The following is a 22,974-nucleotide window of genomic DNA, read 5'->3' as shown; positions in this document are numbered from 1 at the left end:
TGTATTCGTCATCGTCATACTGGCGTATTACCCGGCGTGATGGTATGGGGTGCAATTGGTTACACGTCTCGGTCACCTCTTATTCGCATTGACGGCACTTTGAACAGTGAACGTTACATTACAGATGTGTTACGACCCGTGGCTCTACCCTTCATTCGATCCCTGCGAAACCCTACATTTCAGCAGGATAGTGCACCACCGCATGTTTCAGGTTCTGTACGGGCCTTTCTGGATACAGAAAATGTTCGACTGCTGCCGTGGCCAGCACATTCTCCAGATCTCACACCAACTGAAAACGTCTGGTCAAAGGTGGCCCAGCAACTGGCTCGTCACAATACGCCAGTCACTACTCTTGATGAATTGTGGTATAGCGTTGAAGCTGCATGGGCAGTTGTACCTGTACACGCCATCCAAGCTCTGTTTGACTCAATGCCCAGGCGTATCAAGGCCGTTATTACGGCCAGAGCTGGTTGTTCTGGGTACTGATTTCTCAAGATATATGCACCCAAATTGCGTGTTTATTTGTCCAATGAATACCCGTTTATCATCTGCATTTCTTCTTGGTGTAGCAATTTTAATGGCCAGTAGTGTAGTAAGTTTTCGCTTGACTCCACTGAAGTCCCAACTGGCGGTGGTTTGAGGTCAGTGGAATACACGCAACAGAGCGTCTGGCTCGGAGCTATCCTTGAAGTAAGCGATTTGTAACAGTTCGTTGCGTCACTGTGGTGCGAACTGCTGCTGGAATTGCTGCTGTGGATGCAGTACGATGCGCCAGAGCCATAAGCCAAACAAGATGGTCTTCCCTCTCTGTAGCGCCACGTGGGCGTCTGGAGCTCGATCTTCTTGTGTCCCTTTATTCGCGTGGTTACCACTGCCAGTAATCATTTACAGTGGCCATATTCCACCCAAGTTTTTTTTTTTGCAATATCGCAGAAGAAACATCCAGATTTTGGATGCCCTATTACACGACGTCACGTCCAATCAGGAAGGTAACTAAGTCTCACAACCGTTACAGCGCATACTTAAAACAAAACTGATTTGCATCCTCACAGTGGCGCTATTAGCGACACTGCTATGAGATTGGTGCAAAATTTAAATGGACATAATCTTTCAGTTGTAGAAACACGCCTACCAATTTTTGTTTATGTCGGAAACTCCGTCTTTGTGTTGAGACTTTTCTTCCGTCAGTATATTAGTGACTCCGTTTGAACAACACGCTGGTCTCTTTGGTGCTCTGGGGGTAGTGTAGAACAGCTACTAGGCTGCCACGTGACAGTCCACCGCTGATGCCAATCCAGACAATCCGAATCGGTTGTATGCCATCACAGCATTAAAGTGGCTCGACATGGAGACGCAACATAATGGCAAAAAGGAGACTATCGTGTCTGGATTCATCCATAACCACAACGTGAATGATTTGGTGGTGTATGAATGGCGACTGTCCAACCTATTTACAAAGGAATGGAGTAGCAAACGTAGCCATGTCAGACGGTGTAAGAACAGTGGTCGTAACTGGATTCTAACGCTCATGGACTGGAGAAGAAGTGTCATGCCTTGTCAGTGAATGTCTGTTTCAAAAACGACAGGAAGTGGCGATGTCAGTAAACGAAGGTCCCTCCCAATTGCACGCAGAAAACTTTTGCAGTCGGGTACTTCGCAAAGGTCCTTTGTTGAGACCGTTACATAAAGCGCCACGTGTTCTGTGGGCCACATAACGCAAAAATTCAAGACGCGCTGACTGTGGGCGTGTAGTGTGCTCCAAAGAGGGAATATTTTGCCTCTTTTCATGTCATGCAATGATTCGAGTGGCCTGAATATCCAGTTAAGTGGTTTTACGCGCAATATGTGGAGGCTATAGATCGGTCCGTCGCTGGTTGTGTGATGCTCTGGGGCAATTTTCGTACCATGTGCTGTGTTTACTCACTGAGGTTACTGTAAACATGAACAGGATATTTATTTCAGTATTCTCAGTCACCAGTTGTTGCTCTTTGTCGCACACCTACATAATTAGTATGCTGTAGACACTCCCATATTCCACAGTGGGAACAGCCTTGTTCACGAGGCTACCCATGTGCCTTCCTGGTTTGATGCACACCCATTCTCCGATGGCCCCCTCTAAATTATGGCTAGTTTAGAGTGGGCCAGTGAAGAAGCAAACGGGTGCAGCAGATTAAGTCTGGGACTGTTCAGAAAAGTGGGTGAAACATACCAGTCAACAATGCCTCCGCAATTCGGTAGCCCCATTCGTCAATGAGTGACTTCACTTGCATATGGCGCAGCTGAAGAAACTTGTTGACTTCCTTCCTCGTCGAATTGAGGCAGTTATCAAGGATAGATGCGGTGTTACACGGTATAAGCGTGGTGTCTGCTGCGAGTGAGTAATTCTTTCTCCGATACGATGCTACAGTGTAGTGCCTGTGCTATTCCGAATTACGATGAAATGTTCATTCGGACGTGCATACACGCCCGGAGCAACATTGCAACGAACTTCTGAACAACGCAGGCACTACAATATCATATTTATCCGCCTACACCGGGCAAGCTACTTTCAAGTGAAATGTCTGTCTTCTGCGGGAATATACGTAATGGAAGTAGGAGTACAGGTTGTATACACGTGGTTGACGATTTATGGTAATTTGAGTCTGCCATGAATCGCGCTCAGATAGCCTAATGCCAAGGCGACCGCTCGCGATGAGCGAGAAATCCGGTTTCGAGTACCGCTTCGGCACAGCTTTTCATTGTCATCATTCCATTATAAAGCTAATAGTTGTCCATATTTGCAACTGCGTGTACATTTCATGTGTACAGCATGATAAGAGCCAGATAACTTTTGCTAACTTAATCTGTTTCAGTTTCATTAAGTGAACACAAAAGGCTGTCTGAGTTTAGAACATGATTCCTTTGTTTTAAGACGTAAGCTATGAGTAAGCCTAAAAGCCTTAACAAATGTTCTACAATCTTTTATGTACGTTGTAACTGCCCTATGCTGGAATCTTCCGTCCTGCGACACGCATCCCGCCAATTGTACTGGACGATGTAAAACGATCGAAAGCTTTTCCATTAAGTTTACATCGATTGATTTTCAATGTACGATATTTTATTCGGCCAAAGTAATCAGTTGAAAACTGCGTTAGTATTGTACTGGCCAATAAAACTGCAGCAGCATAAAGAATACCTGACACCAAAATTTAACTTATTGTGCCTGTACAGTACAGTAGGGAGAAAACGTGATTAAATTTGTAGGTGATCTGGGGGGTGTACAGGGTGCGTAATTCAGTGCACTGAGGCACCACCTCTGACAACAACAATGGTCGAACCTGGTTGGCCATCGAGTGCAACTGAGCCGCGATAACAGGTCCCATGCTACTTCAGCCAGAATTCATCAATCAATGTGGTTGGTCGTTCGCTCACGACCGAGAAAACAATACACCAGTTCTCTCGGGCGCATGTCTCGTGGGCCTTTGAGACTCTGGATGATGTTGGGTAAGGCCGTCTTGGACCCATCGATTCCACAGTCATATGGCAGTGCGAGTGGCAGTATCGTAGAACTATGGGCGAAGCTAGTTTCACGCTCTGCTTACTTGGAAGTGACGTCAAAAAGACGGTACTCGTTGCGACCGCCAAACTCAACAGAGGTGGACCCAGTAAGCTGCTAGCTAACATCTCCAGTCTAGCGTGGGGCCTTGCATATAGCGACATACACTGAAAGAAAAAAGACAACTAAATATTTGTGACAACCAAGAACACAAATATTATAAAAAAGTTTCTGATGTTGCTGAGCAACGGTCATATAGTATTTTTAATGGAACACTCCGCCATTTCACTGTTTTATTGTTTATTTAAATTCAATTCAGGTTTCAGCCGTTTATGCCATTTTCCAGTATGTGAGTTTATGTCTTTAACATATAATCCAGGACACAAACATGATGTCAAGCTCAAAGTTGGCCATAAATTAGGAGCAAATATTTTTCTTAGTTTATGGCCAACTTTGAGCTTGACAACATGTTAAGTGTCCTGCAATATATGTTAAAGACATAAAATCAGACACCTGAAAATGGCGTAAAAGGTCGAAACCTGGGTTGTACTTAAAACAATCAAATGGTGGTGTTTTCTACTGAATAAAACAAATTTTATTGCTGCTCTTTTCACAAGCAGCAATTTATGCTCTGCTCTTTGGTGTTGTCTATCCATAACACAGCACAACAGACAGAAGGCAGAAAAACATATACTGGATGACACAGTGGGCGACAAGGTACAATGTCACCAGTTAATACATTATCGTAATGGATATAGAAGCAGACGTACAACATGAGTATCTTTCTTAACCAAACACCGCAGGACAAAGAGATTTAGAGGACCATCACTGCACTGTTGATGTCTAATAAGTCACCCTTACTGATGCGTGACGATGCACCTGCTGATGAACTTCCTCCGAATGTCTGATATCTAAGGCTACCTTTCACGATACGAATATGCTTTCGTTCCAGGTTTATTCCAGAGGGCAATTTCAATGAGTGCTTCTATCGACACAATGTGGGACATTGACAGAGATCCAGTGGTGAGGGCGAGAAAGCACGCGGAACTCGTTGGCTGCCCGACGGGGACCTCTCAGCAGATAGCCGACTGTATGCGCGAGAAGACAGCGGAAGAAATCGCGTACTCCATCGACGGACTAGCGGTTAGTATCTCAGGCACATCTACAGCAGTACAGTAGTTTTAAACTAGTCTTTCCAATAGTACAATGTAGACTCAAAAAGCTCCAAACCTGAACAACGTGTCCAGTATATCCATCTAAATACGTAATGTTACAGGAATGGGGATACGATCCGATACTCATCTACTACCCTGTCATTGAACCTGATCTCAATGACGGCAGTGAGAGATATCTTGATCAAGAACCGTATCCACAGCTACTGAGCGGGAACTTCACGAAAGTTCCGTGGATGACTGGCTACACAAAGGACGAATTCTCGTGGAAGGCTCTCTGTAAGTACTAATACGTGTACAGATCTTTCTTTCCGCAGTCATGTTAACAGTTCTGACTGTCGCTGATTCTTTTCAGCCGTAGTTGAAAATTCAACGTGGGCCAACGACATGTATGAAAACTTCGAGACTGTCGCTCCAATATCATTCATGTACGAAAGAGGTACGGAGCGCTCCCGCAACATTAGTCGAGAGTTGAAGGCCTTCTACCTCAACAACCAACCCATCACTAATAACTCACTCGATGGCCTCGGAAAGGTAATGTTCAATACAAGTATGACATTCATGAAATAAATAGTGAACGCAAAATAGATTTACGACTCACATACAACTGTTTTCTTTCAGCTGTATGCAGATTCCATCATATGTTTCGGCGAAGACCGCGCAGCTAAAATAATATCAGGAATTAGTGATTTTCCAGTTTACTTTTACAGATTTTCTTATCAGGGAAGGTACAGCTTCGTTTACTACCCAAATACCACGACGCCCTACGGTACGTTTTTCCCACAAAGTGGATTTATCTCATCGTTCATATTTTTGCAGATTTACAATGTTATTATCTGTGGGAGCCATTACCTAATGTTATTAATATCTCTGTCAGATGTAATTATTAGTCGCAATGCTTAGCCTGACTTGTTGACCAAAGCAATGGACTTTTAACACAGTTGGATACTCATAAAACTGTATAATATGGCTGGCATATAAAAGTAAACAAAATCCCTATAACATAAGATTAGGTTTTAAGTTGACATTTAACAGTAGCAGTATATAAGTATTCCAAGTCAGTAAGTTATGACGTGAATAAATATAATTACGTCACTTGTTTTCGTCTTTCGTAGGTGTTGTTCATCATGACGAGCTAATCTACTTGTTCTACTTGTCAGCGCTGGATTTTCCATTTTTTCAAGAAAGTGATCCAGAAATCCAAACTCTTGAGCGACTTACGACGATGTGGGCGAATTTTGTGAAGACAGGGTAAGGAACTGTTCAGACAGTCTCGCTTGGTAAAAGTATCAATTTACTCCCCTTCGTATCATTTTACTCCCCTTTCTTCTGAGACATCATAGTCGCACTAAATTTCTGAAACGAGAACATTTTCTCCCTCGACCGTAACTACTGTTTGTTGTCCACCACTGGTCAGTTCTGGCTCTTGTGACATTTTCAAGCGGTAGTTGATGTGCATGTGTAGAAGCCACGAAACCATCATTTTTGTCAAATTTCTGATTATGGGGCACTAAAATGAGCAGTATCTCAAAAAAGTAACACACATAGACACACGCGCGCGCCGTGCGGGACTAGCCGAGTGGTCTGGGGCGCTGCAGTCATGGACTGTGCGGCTGGTCTCGGCGGAGGTTCGAGTCCTCCCTCGGGCATGGGTATGTATGTGTTTGGCCTCAGGATAATTTAGGTTAAGTAGTGTGTAAGCTTAGGGACTGATGACCTTAGCAGTTAAGTCCCATAAGTTTTCACACACATTTGAACATTTTTTTGAACACACGCGCGCGTGCACACACACACACACACACACACACACACACACACACACAAAGAGAGAGAAAGAGGGAAGTGCAGTCTTCTATCCTCTAATGTTCCTAGAAGAAAGTGAATTTTTTGCTGATGAAGTTGTTATTTCTAAAGGTAATACAAAAATGGTTCAAATGGCTCTGAGCACTATGGGACTTAACTTCTGAGGTCATCAGTCCCCTATAACTTAGAACTACTTAAACCTAACTAACCTAAGGACATCAAATGGCATGCCCGATGCAGGATTCGAACCTGCGACCGTAGCGGTCGCGCGGCTCCAGACTGTAGCGCCTAGAACCGCTCGGCCACTCCGGCCGGCAAGGTAGTACATTGTTTGTCCTGCTTACACTCAATTCTTCCCTGATCCTAATACTGAAATTTTATTTTATTTGTGTTGTATCAGAACTTTATGATTTAACAGCAAGTATTGCAACTGATTGTTAAGAGTTTCGAAAGTAGGAGAGAATTTCTGTCAGAACAAAGGGTGCATACATGAACCATGAGTCGTGCAAAGCGGTCAGAGATTAATTTTCTAATTAATTTCACTCAAAAAGCGATAGACAGCCCTTGTATTAAGTTCATGGCATTCGCCTCAATAAGCTGTAACTACCATCATCCATATAGAGAGAGACAAGTGTTTTTACTGTTGGTTACAAACTAGGTCCTTGGACTTCGCGTTTTCTTTTCATTCAACGTGCTCGTAGTCGCCGATATCACGTGAACCCACATGTTCGTACAGCGTCTCGTATCTGCACCGAACTTGGTTCCAGTTCATTTCGAAGCATCGTAATTTCTGTACTGTATTCTGAAGTTTCCCCAAACAGATCCAGAAAATGTCTTGTCACTGACGAACCTTGTCCAGCTAATAATAATAATAATAATAATAATATTAACAGTTTCGTCTGGCTGGTATTTAGATTGGATGCGGCTTCAGTGACTTGAACGCCCCAAATCTACCTCAGTGTTCCGAAAGGGGACCTACAGTCTAAAGCGGAACGCGAACCACTTGTCGTTCCTGACAACTTCACACATTGTCGAGAGGTGAAGGCTAGACTTAAAATTTCCGCGGTCCGACCGGGATTCGATGCTGTAACTCTTGGGAGTCCAGTACGCGCTTTATCAATAGACCACTAAGTTCGACGGTGAATCTAACGGCAAGTCAGGCACCAATACAAACTAAAAACGCCATGTTCAGAGAGTAATAGAAATTTTTATCAATACACAACGACCATCATTTTTCACATCTCTCGTTCCTCACTAAACTGGCCGTGGCGCTACTCGTTAAAATAAAATAGAGACACCCTTCTAATTAAAATTTCTGTTACCTTCAGGCGAACTAGAGCAAAGAAGGGCAGGAGATTATTAGACTTTAATGTCCCGTCGACGACGGGGTCATTAGTGACCAAATACAAACTGGGAAGGGGAAGGATGGCTATTCAAAGGAAATATCCCGGCAATTTCCCTTTATGTTGGCACACCACGGAGAAACAAAATCTGAATGGCGTATCGGCGATTTTAGTTAGCGTCACTCCGAATAAGAGTTCAATGTCTTATTAATTATTGTATCACCTTGTTCTGTAGCGAAGAAGATACCAGGAAGAAAAATCTATTCCTATAGGACTTTTTGTTTCAGGTCGTTAGCTTACTTGAAAAATATTTTGGCCGTCAGTTTGCCAGCATGTGTCGTTGAAAGTCCCCTGCACATATATTGAACCAAGCTGCCTTTATAGCCGTCCATTATTGCGAAAGTGTTGCCGGTGCGGAAGTTTTTGCACGTACTGACGTCTCGATTGTGTCCCATAAATGTTCGATGGGATTCATGTCGGGCGACCCGGGTGACCAAATCATACCCTCGAATTGTCCAGAACGCAACTCAAACCAATCGCGAATAGTTGCGACCCGGTGACATGGCGCGTTGCCACACATAAAAATTCCATCATTGTTTGAAACATGAAGTGCTGAATGGCCGAACATAGTCAGTTCCAGTGAATGTTCGATTCATTTAGATCAGTCCATTTCACGCAAACACATCGCACACCATTATGAAGCTACCACGAGCCTGCACAGTGCCTTCTTGACGACTTGGGTCCATGGTTTCGTAGGGTCACGGCTCCACTTCCACCATACCATCAGCTCTTACTAACTGAAACCGGAACTAATCTGACCAGGCCACGGTCTTCCAGATGCCTAGCGTCCAACTGATATGGTTGATTGGCTGCTGCCATAGCCCAGCAAGGCTAAATTTCACCGCACTGTCTTAAAGGGTGTGTTCGTCGTACGTCCCAAATCGATTTTTGCAGTTATTTCACACAGTGTTGCTTGTCTGTTAGCACTGACAACTAAACGCAAACACGGTTATTCTCGGTCGTTCACTGAGGGCCTTCGGCCACTGCGTGTCCGTTTTGAGAAGTAATGCTTGAAATTTGGGATTCTCGGCACACTTTTGACTCTGAGGATCTCGGAATATTGAATTCGCCAACGATGTCCGAAATGGAATGTCCCATGTGTGTAGCTCCAATTACCATTCCACGTTCACAGTCTGTTAGTTCCCGTCGTTCGGCCATAATCACGTCGGAAAACTTTTCATTGAATCACCTGAGTACAAATGATAGATCCGCCAATGCACTGCCGATTTATATCTTGTGAACGCAATACTACCGCCATCTGTATGTGTGCATATCGCTGTATCCATGACCTTTATCACCTCAGCACAATTGAAGGCGACTTGAACGTACCGAGTATAGACTGCGACGTATATGGATTTACTGCAGGTGGTGCGGAGAGATAGTCTTCTGAGTATCTCTGATTCGAATACTATTTCGAGGAGCGAATTCGACAGACCACACGCAGTAAAAATATTTTGGATCTTGTTGCCACAAACAGGCCTGAATTTATCGACAGAGTCGGTTAAGAGACAGGTATTAGTGATAGTGTTATAATCACAGCGACGACTATTAGTAAAGTTAATAAATCCATCGAGTAGGCTATGAGATTTTTATGCTGGAACGAGCAAATAAGCATCCTATTTAAAAAAAGAGTGGTCATCATTAATTCCAGTATGATGGACGTAGAGGAATTCTGAGCAAATTTTAAACTGACTCTAAATTGCGTTTTCGAGAAGTCTGTGCTGAATAAGTGGATTATGGACGAAAAAGACCCTCAACAGTTTAATAACAAAATTCGGAAAAATGCTGAAAAACACAAATTCTTGCACTCTTACTTACAAAAATCGCAGATATTTCGACAAACAAAATTTAATAAAAATTCGTTCGTTTGTAAAAAGAATATTGCGTGAAGCATACAAGTTCTATTGTCATTCGTTGGAGTAAGATTTTGCCGAGAATCCGAGAATATTCTGGTCCTGCATAACATCGCTAAACGGATTGATGGCTCCTATTCAGGCACTTGCAGACAAGTTACACATGGTGATAGAATACGGCAAAATAAAAGCCGAAGTTTTAAATTTCGCGTTTAAGAAATCACTCACACAGAAGGGCCGTGCAGAAATACCGTAGTTCTGACCGTCTCACACACGCTAGCTTCGAGGACATGGAAACAGTCTTCTGTGGGCCTGAGAAGCAACTGAAAGAGCTGACAACAAATAAGTCACCATTTCCTGATGTAATCCCAATTCGGCTGTACAGAGAGTGCTGCACCGTATTGACCCCGTAGTTAGCCTGTATTTATCGCGAACCTATCGCCCATCGGAGAGTCACGAGTCTCCGGAAAAAGCGCAGGTGACTCCTTTTGTATAAGAAGGGTAAGAGAACGGATCCGCTAGGTTACAAACCGGTAACGATTTCATCTGTTTGCTGCAGAGGCCTTGAGCATATCCTGAGCTCGAATGTAATAAATTTCCTTGGAACAGAAAAACTTCTTTCAACAGATCATCGCGGACTTACAAGGCTTCACTCGTGCGGCCTTCAGCTTGCCCTTTCCTCGCACGATATCCTGCAATCCGTGGATGAAGAGCAAGGGGATGATTCAATACCCGCAGATTTCCGGAAAATCATTTTGCACGGTGCGTCACTGCGCCCTGTGAACGAATATTGTCAGATAGGTGAGTGACTTGAGAACGTTTCAAGCATAGAATCCAGTAAGCTGTCGTGGTCGGTAGTTGTTCATCAGAAACAAAGGTATCGTCAGCAGTGCCTCAGGCAAGGTTATAGGACCGCTCTTGTTCTCCGAACGCGTAAATGACCTCACGGGCAAGGTGAGCAGCAGCACGAGTGTGTTTGCTGACGACGCTGCAGTATTGTGAAAGTGTCATCGTTGAACAACTACAGAAGATACAAGATGACGGACAAAGTTTCTATTTCGTGAGATAAATCGCAGCTTGCCTTAAATGTAGAAAAATTTAAGTTAATGCAGATGAGCAGAGAAAAACAATCCTATAACTTCCAAATACAGTCACGACGTTTAAATACTAGGTGAGTTGTGAAGCGATATGAATTAGAAGGAATACGCAAGATCAGCAGCTGGTAAGATAAATGCCCAGCTTCGGTTTCTTGAGAGAATTCTCGGAAACTGTAGCTCATCTATAATGGAGATAGTGTATAGAACACTAGTGCGACCCATTATTGAAAACTACTCTAGTCTTTGGGATCTTCACCAGGTCAGATTAAAGGATGATATCGAAGCAGTTCAGAGGCGAGTTGCTAGCTTTGTTACCGCTAGGTTTGGTCAACAACCAAATATTATGGAGATCTTCTTCAACTCAAATGGAAACCCTGGTGAGAAGACGACGTACTTTTCAGGAAAACCTACTGAGGCAATTTAGAAAACAGGAACGTACGACTGACTTCTGAACGTTTTTACTGCCAGTAACGTACATTTTCGATAAAGAATGCGAAGATAAGCTAAGGGAAGATAGGGCTTATACGGAGGCATCCATACAGCCTTTGTTCCTTGGTTCCACTTGTAATCTCTTGCCGCAGGGGAGTGTCGTAGGACCGTTGCCACTCACAATATATATAAATGACCTTTTGGGTAACATCGGAAGTTCACTGAGGCTATTTGCGGATGATGTTGTAGTATATCGAGAGGTTGTAACAACTGAAAATTGTACTGAAATGCAGGAGGATCTGCAACGAATTGGCGCATGGTGTAGGAAATGGCAACTGAATCTCAATGTAGACAAGTGTAATGTGCTGCGAATACATAGAAAGAAATAGCCTTTATCATATAGCTACAATATAGCAGGTCAGCAACTGGAAGCAGTTAATTCCATAAATTACCTGGGAGTAGGCATTAGGAGTGATTTAAAATGGCATGATCATATAAAGTTGATCGTCGGTAAAGCAGATGCCGGACTGAGGAAATGCAGTCCGAAAACAAAGGAAGTAGGTTACAGTACACTTGTTCGCCCACTGCTTGAATACTGCTCACCGGTGTGGGATCCGTACCAGATAAGGTTGATAGAAGAGATAGAGACAGGATCATTTAGTAATCGCGAAAGCGTTACGGAGATGATAGATAAACTCCAGTGGAAGAGTCTGCAAGAGAGTCGCTCAGTAGCTTGGTACGGGCTTTTGCTGAAGTTTCGAGAACATACCTTCACCCCCCCATGAACCATGGACCTTGCCGTTGGTGGGGACGCTTGCGTGCCTCAACGATACAGATAGCCGTACCGTAGGTGCAACCACAACGGATGGGTATCTGTTGAGAGGCCAGACAAACGCGTGGTTCCTGAATAGGGGCAGCAGCCTTTCCAGTAGTTGCAGGGGCAACAGTCTGGATGATTGACTGATCTGGCCTTGTAACATTAACCAAAACGACCTTGCTGTTGTGGTTCTGCGAACGGCTGAAAGCAAGGGGAAACTACAGCCGTAATTTTTCCCAAGGGCATGCAGCTTTACTGTATGGTTAAATGACGATGGCGTCCTCTTGGGTAAAATATTCCGGAGGTAAAATAGTCCCCATTCGGATCTCCGGGCGGGGACTACTCAAGAGGACGTCGTTATCAGGGGAAAGAAAACTGGCATTCTACGGATCGGAGCGTGGAATGTCAGATCCCTTAATCGGGCAGGTAGGTTAGAAAATTTCAAAAGGGAAATGGATAGGTTAAAGTTAGATATAGTGGGAATTAGTGACGTTCGGTGGCAGGAGGAACAAGACTTCTGGTCAGGTGAATACAGGGTTATAAATACAAAGTCAAATAGGGGTAATGCAGGAGTAGGTTTAATAATGAATAAAAAAAATAGGAATGCGGGTAAGCTACTACAAACAGCATGGTGAACGTATTATAGTGGCCAAGATAGACACGAAGCCCATGCCTACTACAGTAGTACAAGTTTATATGCCAACTAGCTCTGCAGATGACGAAGAAATTGAAGAAATGTATGATGAGATAAAAGGAATTATTCAGGTAGTGAAGGGAGACGAAAATTTAATAGTCATGGGTGACTGGAATTCGACAGTAGGAAAAGGGAGAGAAGGAAACATAGTAGGTGAATATGGATTGGGGCTAAGAAATGAAAGAGGAAGCCGTCTGTTAGAATTTTGCACAGAGCATAACATAATCATAGCTAACACTTGGTTCAAGAATCATGAAAGAAGGTTGTATACATGGAAAAACCCTGGCGATACTAAAAGGTTTCACATAGATTATATAATGGTAAGACAGAGATTTAGGAACCAGATTTTAAATTGTAAGACATTTCCAGGGGCAGATGTGGACTCTGACCACAATCCATTGGTTATGACCTGTAGATTAAAACTGAAGAAACTGCAAAAAGCTGGGAATTTAAGAAGATGGGACCTGGATAAACTGACTAAACCAGAGGTTATACAGAGTTTCAGGGAGAGCATAAGGGAACAATTGACAGGAATGGGGGATGAAGTAGTGAAGGCAGCAGAGGATCATGTAGGTAAAAAGACGAGGGCTAATAGAAATCCTTGGGTAACAGAAGAGATATTAAATTTAATTGATGAAAAGAGAAAATATAAAAATGCAGTAAATGAAGCAGGCAAAAAGGAATACAGACGTCTCAAAAATGAGATCGACAGTAAGTGCAAAATGGCTAAGCAGGGATGGCTAGAGGACAAATGTAAGGATGTAGAGGCTTATCTCACTAGGGGTAAGATAAATACTGGCTACAGGAAAATTAAAGAGACCTTTGGCGAAAAGAGAACCACTTGCATGAACATCAAGAGCTCAGATAGAAACCCAGTTCTAAGCAAAGAAGGGAAAGCAGAAAGGTGGAAGGAGTGTATAGAGGGTCTATACAAGGGCGATGTACTTGAGGACAATATTATGGAAATGGAAGAAGAGGTAGATAAAGATGAAATGGGAGATACGATACTGCGTGAAGAGTTTGACAGAGCACTGAAAGACCTGAGTCAAAACAAGGCCCCCGCAGTAGACAACATTCCACTAGAACTACTGACGGCCTTGGGAGAGCCAGTCCTGACAAAACTCTACCATCTGGTGAGCAAGATGTACGAGACAGGCGAAATACCCTCAGACTTCAAGAAGAACATAATAATTCCAATCCCAAAGAAAGCAGGTGTTGACAGATGTGAAAATTACCGAACTAGCAGTTTAAAAAGTCACAGCTGCAAAATACTAACGTGAATTCTTTACAGACGAATGGAAAAACTGATAGAAGCAGACCTCGGGCAAGATCAGTTTGGATTCCGTAGAAATGTTGGAACACGTGAGGCAATACTAACCTTACGACTTATCTTAGAAGCTAGATTAAGGAAGGGCAAACCTACGTTTCTAGCATTTGTAGACTTAGAGAAAGCTTTTGACAATGTTGACTGGAATACTCTCTTTCAAATTCTGAATCTGGCAGGGGTAAAATACTGGGAGCGAAAGGCTATTTACAATTCGTATAGAAACCAGATGGCAGTTATAAGAGTCGAGGGACATGAAAGGGAAGCAGTGGTTGGGAAGAGAGTGAGATAGGGTTGTAGCCTATCCCCGATGTTATTCAACCTGTATATTGAGCAAGCAGTAAAGGATACAAAAGAAAAATTCGGAGTAGGAATTAAAATCCATGGAGAAGAAATAAAAACTTTGAGGTTCGCCGATGACATTGTAATTCTGTCAGAGACAGCCAAGGTCTTGGAAGAGCAGTTGAACGGATTGGACAGTGTCTTGAAAGGAGGATATAACATGAACATCAACAAAAGCAAAACGACGATGATGGAATGTAGTAGAATTAAGTCGGGTGATGCTGAGAGAATTAGATTAGGAAATAAGACACTTAGAGTAGTAAAGGAGTTTTGCTATTTGGGGAGCAAAATAACTGATGATGGTCGAAGTAGAGAGGATATAAAATGTAGACTGGCAATGGCAAGGAAAGCGTTTCTGAAGAAGAGAAATTTGTTAACATCGAGTATAGATTTAAGTGTCAGGAAGTCATTTCTGAAAGTATTTGTATGGAGTGTAGCCATGTATGGAAGTTAAACATAGACGATAAATAATTTGGACAAGAAGAGAATAGAAGCTTTTGAAATGTTATGCTACAGAAGAATGCTGAAGATTAGATGTGTAGATCACATAACTAATGAGGAGGTATTGAATAGAATTGGGGAGAAGAGGAACTTGTGGCACAACTTGACTAGAAGAAGGGATCGGTTGGTAGGACATGTTCTGAGACATCGAGGGATCACCAATTTAATATTGGAGGGCAGCGTGGCGGGTAAAAATCGTAGAGGGAGACCAAGAGATGAATGCACTAAGCAGATTCAGAAGGATGTAGGTTGCGGTAGGTACTGGGAGATGAAGAAGCTTGCACAGGATAGAGTAGCATGGAGAGCTGCATCAAACCAGTCTCAGGACTGAAGACCACAACAACAACAACAACCTTCACCGAGGAGTGAAGCAGTATATTGCTCCCTCCTACGTACATCTCGCGAAGAGACCATGAGGATAAAATCAGAGAGATTAGAGCCCACAAAGAGGCATACCGACAATCTTTCTTTCCACGAACAATACGAGACTGGAATAGAACGGTGAACCGATAGAGGTACTCAAGGTACCCTCCGCCACACACCGTCAGGTGGCTTGCGGAGTATGGATGTAGATGTAGATCTCCCCACCCCTCCTTCCTACTTGCAGCTATTGTCCACATTAGTCTTTTATGAAGATCTGAGAGGAGCGAAGATTACATTAAAGTTGTTAGTTCACTTATCTTTTCTTGCAGAGTTGGCTCCAATTCTTCTTGGCTAGGGCTCTGATTCTGATTCCTGAAGCTGAAAATGTCACATTTTAGATCCTCACAGTTGGATTGATCTAAATAAATTTGAAGATTGTTGTTGCAGAATTTTTGTTGTTACGTTAATATATTTTGTCACATTATAGTATATCATACAGTCTTTTGATTTTTTACTTTAACATAGCCGAAATTAGACTGTTAGCACAAAATACAAAAATAGGCTCGCTAACATCAGAGGCATACTTACTACTATCTCACTCATCGGAAATAACAATATTCAGAAGGATTTACAGTTTTTCTTGACAAATGAATTTCTATTAGTTTATGTTACATAATTACTTACGATTATTATTTCACAAATGAATCCCGAAATAAACATAGTAACCAGCACAGTATTGCGTAATTGGTAACAGAAATTTTAAGTGTGCCAATAGTTCGTAATTTCAAATATTTCTACAAAATAATTTTAACTGTACATTCAGAACTAGTACTTATCCGTTATAACATCGAAAATAAATTTTAGCTTGAAATATAGTGTACTATGTGTAAAATTGTATGCAAGTTTTCATAAACACAGCTGAGTAATATTGACGTGTCCAAAATTCGAAAATGGTACTGGTATCGACAAATAATGTTGAGGAAAAGTAATGCTAGAGGAGCGTGTGCCGTTACACATTCTCGAGTGGATGGTTCAAATGGCTCTGAGCACTATGCGACTTAACCTCTGAGGTCATCAGTCGCCTAGAACTTAGAACTAATTAAACCTAACTAACCTAAGGACATCACACACATCCATGCCCGAGGCAGGATTCGAACCTGCGACCGTAGTCTCGAGTGGAATAGGAAAGAAAGTGACTAGAAGTACGACGATATTGCACTCTCTTTGTTACTATCAGTTCCTTTGGACATGAATGCAAAGCAACAGGAACTGCGGCGATTACAGCCGTTATGAAATACATTAGATGTATTCGCAATTGCGAATACGGACAACCATCAGCTGTAGAATGGAATGACGACAGTGAAAACTTGAGCAGGACCGCGCGACTCGAGCCTGGATTTCTCGTTTATCGCGAACGGTCATCTTATCATTGGTCTATCCGTACACGACTCACGGCCATACCAAAACTTCCATCATCGAGCAAGCGTCTACAACCTGTACTCGTACATCCATTATGTACATTCCCGTACAGATGAGACATGAAAGTCTCTTGTTTGGTGTCGGCGGATAAATACGGTATTTCAGGCCTGTGTTGTTTTGAATTACGATGAATGCATATAGAAAGGAATATATTTAATGTATTTCGTAACGTCTGTACTAGTCGCAGTGCGTGACCCTTCAGACATGCGTGCATGTCTAAGGGAACTTTGTATTGTCATTCAGAATAACACAGGCAGTGCAATATCGTATTTATCCGCCGACACTTGACAAGCGTACCTGTACGGGGATATACATAATGGTGTACGAGTACGGATTGTAGACGTTTAGTCGACGACATGTGGAAGTCTGGGTCTGGCCGTGAGTCGTACACGGGCAGCTAAATGGGAAGGAAATGAAATGAAACGATCGTATGGCATTGTTGGCCGGGAGGCCCCATTCAGGGGAGTTCGGCCGCCGTATTGCAAGTTCTTTTAGTTGACGCCACATCGGCGACTTGCGCGTCAATGATGATGAAAATGATGATGAAGGACACACAACACAACCTGCCGGGAATCGAACCCGGGCCCCTTGCGTGGTAGGCGATAACGCTACCGCTACGCTACGGAGGCGGACAATGGGAAGGAGACAGCTCGCAATAAGCTGGAAATCCGGGTTCGAGTCCTAATCCAGTACAAATTTTCGTTGTCATCATTCCTTTCTACGGCTGATGGTTGTCCGAGTTCGCAATTGCGAATACATTTAATGTATGACTAGAAGTGGTACAATGCACCCTTCGCCATGCACCGTATGAAGATGTGCGGAGTATGTACCCTGTCATTCGAAAAAATTTCGAGAGTGGATTAATAACAAAATACAAAAAAGTTAATATTGTGGATTTAATGCTTCAGGTGTTCTGCAGAGTAACTCCTCACTTGTGTACAATACGCAGAACGTACATACAGCCATGAGGAAATGTCAGTGAAGTCCTTCTTTCGGATGTCGTTCTACTTAAGCATCTCTTTGACTTGAATGTCGGTTATGCCATGAAAGCGTAGACCGTTCATGCGAATGTTTGCACTTTCTCATTCATGACAGTTTCTGCACTTTGTCGTGTTGTGCTAACTTCGTAATCATGACATCAAGTCTTGTCATCCACGGTAATTTTTCCGGAAAAGATCTGTTCGCGCTTTGCATTTCGATCAAGCCGTAGCAAGGTGTCCACCCTCCGCTTTCATTTTTTTTCGGGATTCAAAGAGTGCGGGACAAACTTGGCACACACTTTTCTCCTAGTGAGTATACTCTGGAGAATGTCTCGATCATTCCATTGAGATACGATGCCCAATATGGTTTGTGACGCAACAACGTTGGCTACGGTCGCCCATCCAATACTTAACACTGCCTGCTCACAACTCACTGGTCGATTGCTGATTTGCTGTTTACAGTAAGTTAGTTCAAGCTGCCACTGTAGTTACTGCGGCTGAGTCGCTAGTACTCTAGAAATAAAACCTGTCTCGGGGCTTTTTGGACGGACGGTGTATGTAGATTAAAATCGTACACATGACGTAGGTCAAGGTTCTATTGCTTTCTTTCTATAAAGAATGAAACACACACTCTGAAGTACCCTATAATCCATCTACACACATCAAAAAAAGTTTTGCATCACCTCGGTTCCGAAAATTCCGGAACTTGTACAGAAAATTGGAACAGAGATCAACATAAACATTATTTCCGCCCTTTTTATTGCTCATGAAAACCACACATTACGTGTCGTACCACCATACAGCGAGGCCTTCAGAGGTGGTGGTCCAGATTGCTGTACACACCGGTACCTCTAATACCCAGTGGCAAGTCTTGCATTGATGTATGCCTGTACTCGTCGTGGCATACTATCCACAAGTTCATCAAGGCACTGTTGGTACAGATCGTCCCACTCCTCAACGGCGATTCGGCGTAGATCCCTCAGAGTGGTTGGTGGGTCACGTCGTCCATAAACAGCCCTTTTCAATCTATACCAGCCATGTTCGATAGGGTTCATGTCTGGAGAACATGCTGGCCACTCTAGTCGATTAATGTCGTTATCCTGAAGGAAGTCATTCACAAGATGTGCACGATAGGGGCGCGAATTGTCGTCCATGGAGACGAACGCCTTACCAATATGCTGCCGATATGGCTGCGCTATCGGTCGGAGGATGGCATTCACGTATCGTACAGCCGTTACGGCGCCTTCCATGACCACCAGCGGTGTATGTCAGCCCCACATAATGCCACCATAAAACAGCAGGGAACCTCCACCTTGCTGCAGTCGCTGGACAGTGTGTTTAAGGCGTTCAGCCTGACTGGGTTGCTTCCAAACAAGTCTGCGACGATTATCTGGTTGAAGGCATATACGACACTCATCGGTGAAGAGAATGTGATGCCAATCCTGAGCGGTTCATTCGGCATGTTTTTGGGGCCATCTGTACCGCGCTGCATGGTGTCGTGGTTGCAAAGATGGACCTCGCCATGGACGTCGGGATGAAGTTGCGTATCATGCAGCCTATTACGCACAGTTTGAGTCGTAACACGACGTTCTGTGGCTGCACGAAAAGTATTGTTCAACATGGTGGCGTTGCTGCCAGGGTTCCTCTGACCCTTAATCCATAAGTAGCGGTCATCCTCTGCAGTAGTAATCCTTGGGCGGCCTGAACGAGGCATGGCATCGACAGTCCCGCACAAAGTAACAATGCGGACGCGATCGAATTGCGGAATTGACCGTCTAGGCATGGTTGAACTACAGACGACACGGGCCGTGTACGTCCTTCCTGGTGGAATGACTGTAACTGATCGGCTGCCGGACCCCCTCCGTCTAATAGGCCCTGCTCATGCATGGTTGTTTACATCTTTGGGCGTGTTTAGTGACATCGCTTAACAGTCAGAGGGACTGTGTCTGTGATACAATATCCACAGTCAACGTCTATCTTCAGGAGTTCTGGGAACCGGGGTGATGCAAAACCTTTTTTGATGTGTTTATTACGGTTTATAACATATAGCTGAAGTCCTAGGCTAGAGTCGAGACAAACCTCAGTTTGATAAACCGTACTGAAGGCTTACAAATGTGTCGAAGATACTCCCATGAGTTAGTCTGTCATCTTAGTTCGAAGAAGTGGAAATCAACATCACAATCAGTATCATTATGGACGTAAATCTATGCGGTTCGTCTCAAACCAATAAATAGTATCCATGCACGAAATAATAGTTTTAGATTTATAAAGAAACGGAAGAGTCAATACGTGGCAGTACCTAGAAGAACACTTATCCCTTTTACGACAGTAAGGCCACGCTCACCTTCTGTGACAAAGGGCTGTTCTACAGTTCAGTAAACATTCCACAGGGCACAATTATCACACACCATAAAGACAAACTGAGAATTGGGACTACGCGGCAAAATTGTCGTAAGATCAAAAATGTGTGCCCATAAGGTTACCCTCGAATAACTAATACATTTTCACTACCTCAGATACGATATAATCAAAAATTGTTCTAAGAAAACTAAAAACAAACTGACTAACTGTGAGGTGAAGACTTACAAAGGGTGACACTGTACAAAAGTAGCACAAAGCTTATAAACGTGTGCTCAGCCTACATTTTTGGATGTTAATGAAACTTGTATAAGAAAACAAGGATACAAGTTGAATTCTAGTGACTAAATTAAATTTGAAGGAAGTGCACGAGCTGTGCGAAATAATATATTGCTTGAGAACTTTATAATAAAGAAGACAGGAATGTGTATGAAAACGCATTGGAAAAGAAAGTTTAACATCTGTTAGATTTGATCCTTGCTGGTGGAAACTATGAATGAATAAGTGAGGGAAAGTGAGGGACATGGAATAAAAAGTGAGTAAATGCAATAGGACGGGGATCAGTGCCTAATCGTGGATGAAGATGACGATGATGGCAAAGAAGATGTCGGTGGTTGGTGGGGTGATGGTGACGACAACAATGACCATTGTTCGTTGAAACAATTTTATCTTTACCGCGAGTTGAATATAGTAGCAAAAACTATACTAGCTATATCACCTCTTTCTTAATCTTTGGAGCTGAGCAACCAGACGTGAGTATTTAGACGTTTTCCGTACAGAGGTTTGCTGTCTTCTGAGTTACTTTCAGAATCAAATGGTCCATATTAAGCACCATGTATGGTTACTGCACGCTACAGCTTTAGTTTGCTAAGAAGTGTAATGTACGTGAAATAACAATACGTGAAGATACACTACCGATCTGGAGAGAAGGTGCCTTCAATGACTTTGTGAAATTTGTGTTTTTTCCTTTTATTTAAACGTACTTCATATAAACATAATTACCTCTATAGATGTAGATTGAAATGTACTACAACACTCATTTCTGTTGTTCCACAGTAATCCGATACCAGAGAGTTCGCAGCTCCTAGACAATGTTCAGTGGCCGCCCATGAAACCGGACAACCTGACGTACCTGGACATAGGTTCAGAGCTGCAGGTCAAACAGGGGCTGTACCAGGACCGCATGGAGCTCTGGGACAGCCTGTTTCCGTTTTCTACCGGCGGGGAGTAAAATAGTGGTATCAGTGAAATTTGTGTAACTTAATACTCAAAATGCTCAGAAAAAGTGCCAGAGAGGAAAATTGATAGATATCAGACGATAGAGAATATTTAATTTAAGGAATATAAAATGTTGTGCCAAATATGACTCTGTAATGCGTGTTTGTACTCGCTTATTTTAAAAATTTTGTATGTACTTTGCTTCTATTTTTTAGTGTGTAGTGAACAGTGAAGGTCAATTAAAAATACTTTGTAAAGAAATTTCCAGCTTTAGTTACTTTTGTTTGAAGTCCCTTCCTCTGTAGCGTAAACTAACCTATTCAGTAATGTACATTCAATAAATTCTCCATCGAACGGAAGTTTGTCATTATTCTGAATATTCACTTTACTAAAATATAACATACAAGTAGCTAACTGTCTTGAAATTGCCTCCGTTGCCTTCTTATAGAATGATGATAATAACGCAGGTTTGGGTTGTACAACGGATGTCCACTGATGCTTGGATTCTGAAAGTCTGGAGAATCACTATAAACAAAATAAAAAATTTCTGCACTTCGAATATTTGTAATTTAACTCTTCAAAGATAGGTTTAACAAAATCCAACATTCATTCACTTTCATGAGTTATCAGTTCCAACTGCAACGTGTGCTTTCCACAGCATCAAAAACCACGAATGTCTCCATTATTCCCCAATTTCCCGCCAAGTGTTCAGAAAGTAGAAGTACGAAGATAACATTTAAAGCAAACGAGTTTACATCGTTGTCAAAGACATTAACTGATAAGAATCCAGCAACACTTGGTAGATTTAAATTTAAGGATTTTTATGTTAAACCTTCCAACTTTACATCGAGGTGACAAAAGTCAGGGGATACCTCCTAATTATCGTGTCAGACCTCTTCTGCCCGGCGTAGTGCGTAAAGTCGACGTGGCATGGCCTCAACAATTTGTTGAAAGTCCCCTGCAGAAATAATGAGCCATGCTGCCTCTACAGCCGTTCATAATTGCGAAAGTGCTGCCGGAGCAGGATTTTGCACACGAACTAACCTCTACATTATGTTCCATAAATGTTCGATGGGATTCATGTCGGGCGATCCAGGTGGCCAAATCATGCGCTCGGACACAGCTGTGGCCCGGTGTCACCGCGCATTGTCATCCATAAAAGTTCTATCATTTTTGGGAACATGAAGTTCATCAATGGCTACAAATGGTCTCCAGACAGCCGAACAAAGCAATTTCCAGTCAATGATACGTTCAGTTTGACCAGAGGGCCCAGTCCAGTCCATGTAAACACGGCCCCCATCATTATGGAGCCATCACCAGCTTGTTGAGAACTTGGGTCCTTGGCTTTGTGGGGTTACGCCACAATCTAACCTTATCGAAATCAGGGCTTATCTGACAAGGCCACGGATTTCCAGTCGTCTAGGGTCCAACCGATATGGTCACGAGCCCAGGGGAGGCTCTGCAGGCGATGCCGTGCTGTTAGGAAAGGCACTCGCGTCGGTCGTCTGCTGCCATAGCCCATTAATGCCAAATTTCGCCGCTCTGTCCTATTGCATACGTTCATCGTACGCCCCACATTGATTTCTGCGGTTATTTCACCCAGTGT

General features: G+C 43.0%; 1 protein-coding gene across 1 annotated transcript in view; it reads left to right on the top strand.

Annotated features, from left to right (window-relative positions):
• The window catches only part of LOC124776722 (esterase E4-like), a 51,136-nt gene extending 29,537 nt beyond the window's left edge, over positions 1-21,599 (top strand). Inside the window, exons 5-10 of the mRNA XM_047251838.1 lie at positions 4,488-4,678; positions 4,812-4,986; positions 5,063-5,241; positions 5,329-5,476; positions 5,823-5,958; positions 21,207-21,599. Coding sequence (XP_047107794.1) covers positions 4,488-4,678; positions 4,812-4,986; positions 5,063-5,241; positions 5,329-5,476; positions 5,823-5,958; positions 21,207-21,381 — 1,004 coding nt within the window. The 3' untranslated portion in view covers positions 21,382-21,599. The remainder of the gene's footprint in view (positions 1-4,487; positions 4,679-4,811; positions 4,987-5,062; positions 5,242-5,328; positions 5,477-5,822; positions 5,959-21,206) is intronic.
• Positions 21,600-22,974: the final 1,375 nt, after the last annotated feature.

Source organism: Schistocerca piceifrons, chromosome 2 (genome assembly GCF_021461385.2).
Source record: "Schistocerca piceifrons isolate TAMUIC-IGC-003096 chromosome 2, iqSchPice1.1, whole genome shotgun sequence".
In the NCBI taxonomy this organism is placed as follows: domain Eukaryota; kingdom Metazoa; phylum Arthropoda; class Insecta; order Orthoptera; family Acrididae; genus Schistocerca; species Schistocerca piceifrons.
This window is presented reverse-complemented; position numbering and strand designations above follow the sequence as displayed.